General features: G+C 39.4%; 1 protein-coding gene across 1 annotated transcript in view; it reads right to left on the reverse strand.

The window, feature by feature from the left end:
* Nucleotides 1-13,270, reverse strand: part of LOC126277946 (leucine-rich PPR motif-containing protein, mitochondrial) — a 185,637-nt gene that overhangs the window by 91,213 nt on the left and 81,154 nt on the right. The window contains exon 9 of the mRNA XM_049977541.1: nucleotides 9,819-10,090. Within this exon, the coding sequence (XP_049833498.1) occupies nucleotides 9,819-10,090 (272 nt within the window). The remainder of the gene's footprint in view (nucleotides 1-9,818; nucleotides 10,091-13,270) is intronic.

A 13,270-nucleotide genomic window follows, 5' to 3' on the forward strand; every position in this document is an offset into this window, starting at 1 on the left:
TTTGTTGCAATATGCTTGGGACAACAGTACATTTTCAGGCAGACAAACTTTCGAAATTACAGTAGTTACAATTGTCAACAACAGATGGCGCTGCTGTCTGGGAAACTCTATAGTACGATATTTTCCACATATCCACCATGCGTAGCAATAATATGGCGTAGTCTCTGAATGAAATTACCCGAAACCTTTGACAACGTGTCTGGTGGAACGGCTTCACATGCAGATGAGATGTACTGCTTCAGCTGTTCAACTGTTTCTGGATTCTGGTGGTACACCTGGTATTTCAAGTGTCCCCACAGAAAGAAGTCACAGGGGTTCATGTCTGGCGAATAGGGAGGCCAATCCACGCCGCCTCCTGTATGTTCCGGATAGCCCAAAGCAATCACACGATCATCGAAATATTCATTCAGGAAATTAAAGACGTCGGCCGTGCGATGTGGCCGGGCACCATCTTGCATAAACCACGAGGTGTTCGCAGTGTCGTCTAAGGCAGTTTGTACCGCCACAAATTCACGAAGAATGTCCAGATAGCGTGATGCAGTAATCGTTTCGGATCTGAAAAATGGGCCAATGATTCCTTTGGAAGAAATGGCGGCCCAGACCAGAACTTTTTGAGGATGCAGGGATGATGGGACTGCAACATGGGGCTTTTCGGTTCCCCATATGCGCCAGTTCTGTTTATTGACGAAGCTGTCCAGGTAAAAATAAGCTTCGTCAGTAAACCAAATGCTGCCCACATGCATATCGCCGTCATCAATCCTGTGCACTATATCGTTAGCGAATGTCTCTCGTGCAGCAATGGTAGCGGCGCTGAGGGGTTGCCGCGTTTGAATTTTGTATGGATAGAGGTGTAAACTCTGGCACATGAGATGATACGCGGACATCGGCGTCATTTGGACCGCAGCTGCAACACGGCGAACGGAAACTAGAGGCTGCTGTTGGATCACCTGCTGCACTAGCTGCGCGTTGCCCTCTGTGGTTACCGTACGCGGTCGCCCTACCTTTCCAGCACGTTCATCCGTCACGTTCCCAGTCCGTTGAAATTTTTCAAACAGATCCTTTATTGTATCGGTTTTTGGTCCTTTGGTTACATTAAACCTCCGCTGAAAACTTCGTCTTGTTGCAACAACATTGTGTTCTAGGCGGTGGAATTCCAACACCAGAAAAATCCTCTGTTCTAAGGAATAAACCATGTTGTCCACAGCACACTTGCACGTTGTGAACAGCACACGCTTACAGCAGAAAGACGACGTACAGAATGGCGCACCCACAGACTGCGTTGTCTTCTATGTCTTTCACATCACTTGCAGTGCCATCTGCTGTTGACAATTGTAACTACTGTAATTTCGAAAGTTTGTCCGCCTGAAAATGTTCTGTTGTCCCAAGCATATTGCAACAAACGGTGTATTTCGATCGCTGCTCGTTTAGTTTTTATTGCCGTTTCAAATATACTGGTCATTTTTGAAACACCCTGTATAAGTAGGAGGAAGCAATATATTCGATACCTCATCCAGAAACGCACCCTCTCGAAACCTGGCGAGCAAGCTACACCGCGATGCAGAGCACCTCTCTTGCAGAGTTTGCCACTTGAGTTTGTTAAACATCTCTGTAAAGCTATCACGGTTACCAAATAACCCTGTGACGAAACGCCCCGCTCTTCTATGGATCTTCTCTATCTCCTCTGTCAACCCGATCTGGTATGGATCCCACACTGATGAGCAATACTCAAGTATAGGTTGAACGAGTGTTTTGTAAGCAACCTCCTTTGTTGATGGACTACATTTTCTAAGGACTTTCTCAATAAATCTCAATCTGGTACCCTCCTTACCAACAATTAATTTTATATGATCATTCCACTTCAAATCGTTCCGCATGCATACTCTCAGATATTTTACAGAAGTAACTGCTACCAGTGTTTGTTCCGCTATCATATAATCATACAATAAAGGATCCTTCTTTCTATGTATTCGCAATACATTACATTTGTCTATGTTAAGGGTCAGTTGCCACTCCCTGCACCAAGACCCTATCCGCTGCAGATCTTCCTGTATTTCGCTACAATTTTCTAATGATGCAACTTCTCTGTATACTACACCATCATCCGCGAAAAGCTGCATGGAACTTCCGACAATATCCACTAGGTCATTTATATATATTGTGAAAAGCAATGGTCCCATAACACTCCCCTGTGGCACACCAGAGGTTACTTTAATGTCTGTAGACGTCTCTCCATTGATAACAACATGCTGTGTTCTGTTTGCTAAAAACTCTTCAATCCAGCCACACAGCTGGTCTGATATTCCGTAGGCTCTTACTTTGTTTATCAGGTGACAGTGCGGAACTGTATCGAACGCCATCCGGAAAGCAAGAAAAATAGCATCTACCTGGGATCCTGAATCTAATATTTTCTGGGTCTCATGAACAAATAAAGCGAGTTGGGTCTCACACGATCGCTGTTTCCGGAATCCATGTTGAATCCTACAGAGTAGATTCCAAGAACAACATGATACTCGAGCAAAAAACATGTTCTAAAATTCTACAACAGATCGACGTCAGAGATATAGGTCTATAGTTTTGCACATCTGCTCGACGACCCTTCTTGAAAACTGGAACTACCTGTGCTCTTTTCCAATCATTTGGAACCTTCCGTTCCTCTAGAGACTTGCGGTACACGGCTGTTAGAAGGAGGGCAAGTTCTTTCGCGTACTCTGTGTAGAATCGAATTGGTGTCCCGTCAGGTCCAGTGGACGTTCCTCTGTTGAGTGATTCCAGTTGCTTTTCTATTCCTTGGACACTTATTTCGATGTCAGCCATTTTTTCATTTGTGCGAGGATTTAGAGAAGGAACTGCAGTGCGGTCTTCCTCTGTGAAACAGCTTTGGAAAAAGGAATTTACTATTTCAGCTTTACGCGTGTCATCCTCTGTTTCAATGCCATCATCATCCCGGAGTGTCTGCATATGCTGTTCCGAGCCACTTAGTGATTTAAAGTAAGACCAGAACTTCCTAGGATTTTCTGTCAAGTCGGTACATAGAATTTTACTTTTGAATTCACTGAACACTTCACGCATAGCCATCCTTACACTAACTTTGACATCGTTTAGCTTCTGTTTGTCTGAGAGGTTTTGGCTGCGTTTAAACTTGGAGTGAAGCTCTCTTTGCTTTAGCAGTAGTTTCCTAACTTTGTTGTTGAACCACGGTGGGTTTTTTTCCCTTCCCTTACAATTTTACTAGGCACGTACCTGTCTAAAATGCATTTTATGATTGCCTTGAACTTTTTCTATAAACACTCAACATTGTCAGTGTCACAACAGAAATTTTAGTTTTGCTCTGTTAGGTAGTCTGAAATCTGCCTTCTATTACTCTTGCTAAACAGATAAAAGTTCCTCTCTTTTTTTATATTCCTATTAACTTTCATATTCAGGGATGCTGCAATGGCCTTATGATCACTGATTCCCTGTTCTGCACATACAGAGTCGAAAAGTTCGGGTCTGTTTGTTATCAGTAGGTCCAAGATGTTATCTTCATGAGTCGGTTCTCTGTTTAATTGCTCGAGGTAATTTTCGGATAGTGCACTCAGTATAATGTCACTCGATGCTCTGTCCCTACCACCCGTCCGAAACATTTGAGTGTCACAGTCTATATCTGGTAAATTGAAATCTCCACCTAAGACTATAACATTCTGAGGAAATTTATGTAAATGTATTCCAGATTTTCTCTCAGTTGTTCTGCCACTAATGCTACTGAGTCGGGAGGTCGGTAAAAGGAGCCAATTATTAACCTCGCTCGGTTATTGAGTATAACCTCCACCCATAATAATTCACAGGAACTATCCACTTCTACTTCACTACAGGATAAACTACTACTAACAGCGACGAACACTCCACCACCGGTTGCATGCAATATATCCTTTCTAAACACCTTCTGTACCTTTGTAAAAATTTCGGCAGAATTTGTCTCTGGCTTCAGCCAGCTTTCTGTACCTATAACTATTTCAGCTTTGGTGTTTTCTATCAGAACTTGAAGTTCCGGTACTTTACCAACGCAGCTTCGACAGTTTACAATTACAATACCGATTGCTGCTTGGTCCCCGCATGTCCTGACTTTGCCCCACACCCGTTGAGGCTGTTACCCTTTCCGTACTTGTCCGAGGCCATCTAACCTAAAAAACCGCCCAGCCCATGCCACACAACCCCTGCTACCCGTGTAGCCACTTGTTGCATGTAGTGGACTACTGACCTATCCAGCGGAACCCGAAACCCCACTACCCTACGGCGCAAGTTGAGGAATCTGCAGCCCACACGGTGATGAAAAAAGAAAATATAAAAAATGCAGTATATGAAGCAGGCAAAAAGGAATACAAACGTCTCAAAAATGAGATCGACAGGAAGTTCAAAATGTCTAAGCAGGGATGGTTAGAGGACAAATGTAAGGATGTAGAGGCTTATCTCACTAGGGGCAAGGTAGATAGCGCCTACAGGAAAATTAAAGAGACCTTTGGAGAAAAGAGAACCACTTGTATGAATGTCAAGAGCTCTGATGGAAACATAGTACTAAGCAAAGAAGGGAAAACAGAAAGGTGGAAGGAGGGTCTAGTACCTGAGCACAATATTATGGAAATGGAAGAGGATGTTGATGAAGATGAAATGGGAGATATGATACTGCGTGAAGAGTTCGACAGAGCGCTGAAAGACCTAAGTAGAAACAAGGCCCCAGGAGTAGACAACATTCCATTAGAACTACTGAAAGCCTTGAGAGAGCCAGTCCTGACAAAACTCTACCATCTGGTGTGCAAAAAGTATGAGACAGGCAAAATACACTCAGACTTCAAGAAGAATATAATAATTACAATCCCAAAGAAAGCAGGTGTTGATAGATGTGAAAATTACCGAACTATCAATTTAATAAGTCACGGCTGCAAAATACTAACCCGAATTTTTTACAGACGAATGGAAAAACTCGTAGAAGCCGACCTCGGGGAAGATCAGTTTGGATTCTGTAGAAATATTGGAACACATGAGGCAATACCTTTCGACTTATCTTAGATGAAAGATTAAATAAAAGGCAAACCTACATTTCTAGCATTTGTAGACTTAGAGAAAGCTTTTGACAATGTTGACTGGAATATTCTCTTTCAAATTCTGAAGGTGGCAGGGGTAAAATACAGAGAGCAAAAGGCTATTTACAATTTGTACAGAAATCAGATGGTAGTTATACAAGTCAAGGGGCATGAACGGGAAGCATTGGTTGGGAAGGGAGTGAGACAGGGTTGTAGCCTCTTCCCGATGTAATTCAGTCTGTATATTGTGCAAGCAATAAAGGAAACAAAAGAAAAATTCGAAGTAGGCCTTAAAATCCATGGAGAAGAAATAAAACCTTAGAGGTTCGCCGATGACATTGTAATTCTGTCAGAGGCAGCAAAGGACTTGGAAGAGCAGCTGAACAGAATGGACAGTGTCTTAAAAAGGAGGATATAAGATGAACATGAGGGTAATGTAATGTAGTCTAATTAAGTCGGGCGATGCTAAGGGAATTAGATTAGGAAACGAGACACTTAAAATAGTAAAGGAGTTTTGCTATTTGGGGAGCAAAATAACTGATGATGGTCGAAGTAGAGAGGATATAAAATGTAGACTGGCAACGGCAAGGAAAGCATTTCTGAAGAAGAGAAATTTGTTAAAGTGTTTTCTGTCTGGGACACAATCTTACATTTACCTTATCTACTCCTACTCCCCAAGTGGCAGCAGGAAAACACACACTAAAAAGAAGGTTATACTTATGCAAGCTTTTGAAACCAGTGACTTTTTCTGGCAGAAGGGTTGAAGGAGAACGAAGAAGGGTGAAGGAAGTTTAGGGACAGGGGTATATTTCGGAAAAGTCACCCAGAACCGTGGATCAGGAGAGAATTTAAATGGATGGTTTCAAGGTAGAAAGCAGATCACAGTTTGAATGGGACAGACGACAACAAAGACTGACAAGAGGGTTACATACGAAGGAATGATAGCCACATGGGTAAACATAACAACAAAAATAATCAATTTTTATGTTAATTTTGATATACAGTATTACAGCACAAGAAGATATGTCAAAAAGATTACAACAATGGAAATTTCAAGACAGGAGTCAGCAGCTTGTCGTTTTGTAGTTAGTGTTCTGACTCTTGATCATGGGACCACAGATTTGATTCCTAGCCAGGTCGAGGATTTTCTCTGCTTGGGACAGTGTGTGTGTGTGTGTGTGTGTGTGTGTGTGTGTGTGTGTGTGATCATTATAACCATTTCATCGCCACTGACACACAATTCACTGAAGTGGTGTCACATAAAAAGAGATGCACTAGGCGGCTAGAAGGAGTCTCCTGGTCAAAAATGCCATTCAAGACGTAGATGATATTAGGGTTATGAACAATAACAAACCAATATTAATAGTTTCAATTTCAGCAACAGGATCGGCAGTTTTTACATTGCTGTGTAATATCAAGAAAACAGACACTCAATAACTTAAAAATTGTAAACAGGTATACTGTTATGTGATGCAACAGTCTTAGATTAATCCCCAACTAGCAGACAGTAGTTCATAATTTTTAATACACACACAAGTCAAATACAAAGTACAGTATCAACCTAATTTCACAAAATTACCAGCAGGGACAGGAGCTGCACCAGTGTGCAATTGGCACAGCATGTTTCCAGGCAACATTTCAAAAGCCCTAGAACCAAAATCTGCATGAAAGGAGTCTATCTCAGATTGATTCATCTCTCTCTTCATAGTCGTACCTCTTTCGTGAAGGAAGTCTGTTTTGAAATCTCGAACAAAAGATTTTTCTGATATCAACCCATCCCTTGGCATCCTACTTTTGAATATGCAAAAGTAGTTTACGTTATTCTGCCTTATTCAGTGTGTAATAAACAGCTTCAAATTTCGGCTGAAGTCTACTCTTTGTTTCATATCTCATGTAGTGGCATCTCATTCTGGTCATGTTCATGTAATGAAATCTTTTCAATGAAGAAACATATTGTTACAGCCAGGTAAGAATTTTTGGAGAGAAAAAAGGGTTTGGTGCAGTCTTATCCGATAAATATCTCAAAGGTACTGAGCACCCTATCGCATATGATTCAAAGACCTGATCTGCTTCTCAGCAACACTATTCTCAAAAAGAGCAAGAGGTCTTTGCCATTATTGATGCAGTTTGGAAATTAAAATTATTCCTTTATGGAGAAAATATCATCTTATCATGATTCATCATCCATTGCTCACCACCTTTGACTCCAAACATCACTTAATAGACCAGACTGTTTTTCACCTTCAGTGTTGAGTGCTGTACTAGTCTAATATTCATTATTATATTCACTTTTGAGCAGTGATATTATTTGCATTTGTGGACACACTGTTCCAATTCACTTTGGGACCTCACCCGTCCTTGGACCAACATAAACTGAAGTGTTTCCACCTCAATTCAGATGTGGAGCCAACCATTCCCACTTTCCCTTAACAACACTCAGTGTCGTAGCTACCACTATTTCTCAAGAATTTGACATTACACCACCTTGTTCACTTTGTACAACACGGGTTGCTGGACATACCACTGAGCCCAAATTTCATACCTCATGTGCCTATGTAACATTTTGAGCCAACGTCCTTCCTGTGGCATCTCCTTTGTGCTCCGAGTATGTTCTACAAACCTTATTTGTTCTGGCTGCTGTTCTGCTGGCCTTCAGACATTACGCTGTTAAACATGCGGCATTAAAATTGAAGGCTACTGCTTGTAAACATTGCCAAGTAGGGATCTCATGCCAGGCACAGTCATGTTATCTAGTTTTCAATGTTGGCTCTTTTCCCAAAAACCAGTTCACCTGAAAATGAGCATGTTCCCACATCTCAAATATTTTTCATGGGCTCCTTTTCAAATGCAAGAAGTTAACAAACAGTTCCATTTACAACAATCGTAGCTGACTATCTGTTTTGTATAAAGATGGGCCAAGGTGGAGTACAGCTTAGTGGCAAAGGCCAACTTTCTTGCTGTATGTAAGACAAAGCTCTGTAAAACAGCCACAATTGGTCGTTTTACATTGCACTAGCCACCTCCAGCTGTCTTGCCTTTCAATTTTAACACACTTCTTGGAAACTTCAGCAAAAAGTTTCAACAACACATTAACAGATTTTATAATACTGCACTCATCTTTTCAACAATTTTGAAACACTATTACGAAAGAATATTGTTCCATTTAATAAACTATACTTGCTTCAGTATCTTGGTTGCAATTACTTTCATAGTGCTCTAATGACTACACAAGTTAAAACAAGTTGTCATAGAGAGATCACTTTTCATTATCTAAATTTCCTATTTTGCTTCCAATGAACTATGTAAGCATTTTAAGAAGTCTTAAAGCACTTGCATCAGTCATACTCAATCAAACATGTCTGAATGCAAAGACCTTTGCAAAATAGTCCATTCTGACGTCTCAAGTCATTTGCCGTGACTGGACACACTTTTTTTACATGCAGAGGGTAGTATATTTCTCTGATTAATGATGAGTGATATTGAGACAATTTTGGTTACACAATGCACTGTCACAAATGAATACTGCCCTCAAATGTAGAAAATCAGAAAATTATGGTGTCCATTAAGTATACAGCTGGGTAGTTGATTCATTTGCATCATGATACTAGTCTCATTGTATTTCATTTAATGATTGCATTTGGGGTAGTGGTTGGTGACAGGTGATTTGTTTGTTTTAGTTGGGTGTGTTGTTGATGTTCCTTGTGCCTGTCCTTGACTGTTCTGACAGTCTGCCCACATACGACACGTCACATTCTCATGGATTGTGGTACCCACCTGGCTTTCAGAGATCTAAAATGTATTTAATATTACAAAAAAGACTTTGTCTTTGCTGAAGGGAGTGAAATACACTGTGTGCTTTGTTTCTGTTGGAGTATAACAATCTTTTGGGTGAGGAAGCCAGCATAAGGCAGATAAGAAATTTTTTTATTTCTTTTTTTCTGCATCAGTCTCAAACACTTCTTCAGACATTGCTGAGTTTGAATCCAATGCACATTTAATTAGAAAATCTGAGTACTCACTCTTTCAGAACACTATTTATAGGTGTTGTAATTCTTTGATGGGGCTCTCCTTGTATAGCATCCAAGCTCTATAGTTGTCAAAATATCATGTATAAAATGGAATCAACAACTCTGTTGTGTACCCAAAAATGTACCGTTAATCAATCACACCCAGAAAACCTGGATAAGCATACAGCATTTCACTCTCTGCATTCACTGTTTGTTCACCGTTTTGACTTCCTTACACTGCTTGACAGTGTGTTTGGATGGCAACATATATTTTCACCTTGCGGCAATGCGCAGTGGTGCTACTGTGTTGCCAAATATAGTCATGTGTTACACATTTTGTTGTGCCAGTCACAGATTTGTTAGTTAGAAAATGTTTGAATCTCTATCACAGATCATAGTAAAAAATACTAAATGACTTATCCTGAAGTGTTTTAACTATACATAACTTTTGTAAAACCATCAAGACATTCAAATTTCTCAATCAAATGTTGTCTAGAATGTACTGCCAATTAAACATTACACACAGCTAATAAGAGAAACACATTAGCATTTTTCCTCATTTAAAGTATGTATAATTTCACCTTCACAATATTACACTGTTTTCATATATACGGCATTGTTATGTACATATTCATAATACTTTGCTTAGTTTCAATGTTGCTGTCACTTCTCATCTTCTGACAACCCCTAAGTTGAAACAAGGCATTTACAATAAAAGTAATCAATGTTAAAGTAATAAACAAACAACACAAACCTGTAAAACATCCCTGATGATAGCAGACCTGTTACTGCGATATACCATGACAATATCAAGCACCATCTGCCCCACAATTTCTGCTTTATCAACACCACTGGTAGATATATTGTCTTCGTCCAATGTAGGTCTTGCATCTACAGCTCTATCCATGCCATCATGAATAAAGCGTACCATTCTGATGTACGAATCCAAATCATTTGTAGTGTGGAGTGCCTGCACCAAAGGACGTCGAAGCAATGCAGGTATATAATATGCACGATACTTTGAGGCTGGAAAACAGAAACAACATCATTAACATTTTGACAGATTAAGAAGGCTAGAAATAATGTTAAGTTTAGTAATTCTTCCATACTAAGTAATTCAAAGAAATAGTGCTGACGGCAAATGAGACTTTTTATACCAAATAAATTTTTAAGTGATGGAACACATATCTGAAGGCACACAAAACAGGTCACATCTCACTATCAGTCACTGCACACACTATACAAACATTGTTTCATAACACTTCACTCACTACACACACACACACACACACACACACACACACACACGCACACACACTCTGGTGATATCTGAGCCATTTTCTGTACCGCAACTTACCATTTGCTATCCTGAAAAACCAAGTCAGAATCTCTTTATAATGAGTGAGATGTTGAGCTCAGAAAGAGGAAGAGGTGTTAGTATTGTGCTATGCCCAGCTCAGAGTAAGTTTTTCTAGAAAAGCAAAAAAGAAGGAAAAACACATAGTGTGAAGGTGTTATGTGGAATGTTGGATGTTTTATAATTATTATTTATTTGTATAACATTTTTTACCAAACCCCTACTCTGTTTTATTTAAGTAATCCTTCAATATATAAAATGTATTGCATAATAGGTACTTTTTAGTTACCTTTTTAAATAAGTGTATTTTTGCAATTTCTTTAATGTCTTTTGGTAATTTATTGTACAGTTTTATTCCTTGGTAGAAAATGCTATTTTGAATTTTATGTTTATTTTTGTCTTGTTAAATGTAAGTTGAGTCTAGCTCTTGCTCCATGGTCATGGAAAAGCTGTTTGTGCAGTAATTACCAATGATATTCTTGATGTGAAAAACTGACTGGTAAATGTATTCACACATAGCAGTTAAAATCCCCAGTATTTTGAACAGATCTTTACACAAAGAGCTCGACTATACTTTTTTATTATTCTTGTGGCTCTTTTCTGGAGTGTGAAAATTGTTTTCATATTTTGTACATTTGTTCCCCAAAAAAGAGTGCCATAGCTAAGAACTGAGTGTACACATGAATAGTATGCAACTAAAAGACACAGCATGTTACACACTCATCACAGGATCCCAAGTCTGTTTGCAAGTACCTTTGTGTGTTCACGCCACTTCAACTGAGAATCAATATTCATACCTAGAAATTTTGCACTTGTTGCACAGCCTATAGAGGTGCCACCTACATTTAATTTAACATTGTTATTTTCTCGCTTCAAACTGAAATTCATGGCACTAGTTTTTTTATGTTCAATCTTACTTTATTGCTTATTGACCAATCGTAAACTTCCTTCAGAGTTTCATTTGCTTTCTCTGCAGGGAGTTCTCTTGTTTTCTCAGTGACTATAATATTGATGTCAACAGCAGAGAGAATTTTTTCACCATGAGTAACACTGCTGGGAAAGTCATTGTTGTATATCAGGAATAGTATTGGTCCTAATATGCTACCTTGTGGAACCCCAATATTAATGTATTTTGGTTCTGATAAGTGTTTTACTAAATGTTTGGATCTATTTGAAGTATGTGTTATCTCTACTCTTTGTACCCTCTCTGCTAGGGATGGTTGAAACCAGTCATGAGCTACCCCTCTTATTCCTTATGCTTCTAATTTATATAACAAAATCTTGTGATCCACTGTGTCAAAGGCCTTGGAAAGATCCAAAAATACACCTGTGACACACTCATCTTTGTCAAGAGCATCAAGTACAACTTTTGTTTATTCTATTATGGCTGACTGTATTTTTGCCACTTCGGAAACCAAATTATGATTCGCTTAAAAGACTTATTTATTCAGGTAATTCATTAATCTGTCTTCCATAATCGCTTCTATTATTTTTGAGAATGGTGACAGCAGGGAAATAGGCTGGTAATTTTCTATGTCTTCTGCATCACCTTTCTTAAGCAAAGGTACAACTCTTGCCTGTTTTAACTGCTTTGGAAATTTATAGAGTGCAGCAATCAGTCATCCTTCCCCCCCCCCCCCGCCCCCTCCAGTTTTCTTTTGGCAAATCCAGATTTCGGCTAGAGCCTAGCCATTAACAATGCACTATTTTTTAGTCTCGATGCATGTCAGTCAGTCAATCAGTCACAGTCACAGACACAGACTGCACGCAGCTTCCTAATGGAAGGTAACATGATGCTCTGGAAATGTCCCTGATGTGAAGGATTCATTTATTATATTTGTTAAGGGACCTTGTGTAATCTCTATGCATTGTTTCAGTACACACATTGGTAATTTGTTCCCTCAAACATAATCATATGTTTGTTTACAGCCTGTGTTGAGCACCAGTAGTTTTGCCAAAGTTGTGATATTTAAGGTGACTTTTGATCTGTGTAGCATTCTGAAGTAATGCTATTGACTGACCAATGTAACTGCTGCCACGTTCATGATGAATTTCACAAATTCCAGGTACACTGAGACCAAGACTTTCTGTTCCTGGCACAACATCTACTTAATTTTCTTAGGTGGCCAGAAAATGGAATGAATACTGTGGCTGCCAAAGGGTCTGCATCTTATTTTTTGTAGCTCCAAAGAAAGGAAGTACTATAGAATGATCTCTTTCTGATAATTATTCATGTGCTTTCTTTTCTTAGACAATCCTAACTTAACATCTTGTTCAGTACAGCTGTTCTTACAGAACACGTTTTTCAGGTAGCTGATATTGGGATCCAGGTGATCCTTGCCAGGAACTGTTTTAGTTTAAAACTCCTCTCTTTTGGATTGCACGATGAAAGCCTTGCACACTGAAAAAAAGGTCAGTATGTGTTTGCTTGAAGGAATGGCTGAGCCAACTGTCTAATTTTGATAACCTCCTCCTCTCTCCATCTCAACTGAAATTAGTACGCACCCCTAATCGTATGATGAATAAATAGGTGAAGAGCTTCAATCTCATGTCCAAAGACTGTAAAAGTGTTATCAACATAAAAAAACCAGCCATGTGTGAATAGGATTCATTTTCTGAGGGTTCTGTACAAATTTCATTATTTATAAGATGATGACAATAATAATAATAATAATAATTTTGTGTGGCTTAATGGTCTGGTGCAAGTTTTTCTTCTGGACACCATTCTGACAAATTGTGTGTCTCTAACCTACCCCAGTTATTCAACCACCCCAGTTTTCCAACCAGGGAAAAAGGACCTACTGTTTAACATGGAATTCGAACCGTGAGTTTTTTCTGCATCTGCATCT

Source organism: Schistocerca gregaria, chromosome 6 (assembly GCF_023897955.1).
Source record: "Schistocerca gregaria isolate iqSchGreg1 chromosome 6, iqSchGreg1.2, whole genome shotgun sequence".
Taxonomy (NCBI): domain Eukaryota; kingdom Metazoa; phylum Arthropoda; class Insecta; order Orthoptera; family Acrididae; genus Schistocerca; species Schistocerca gregaria.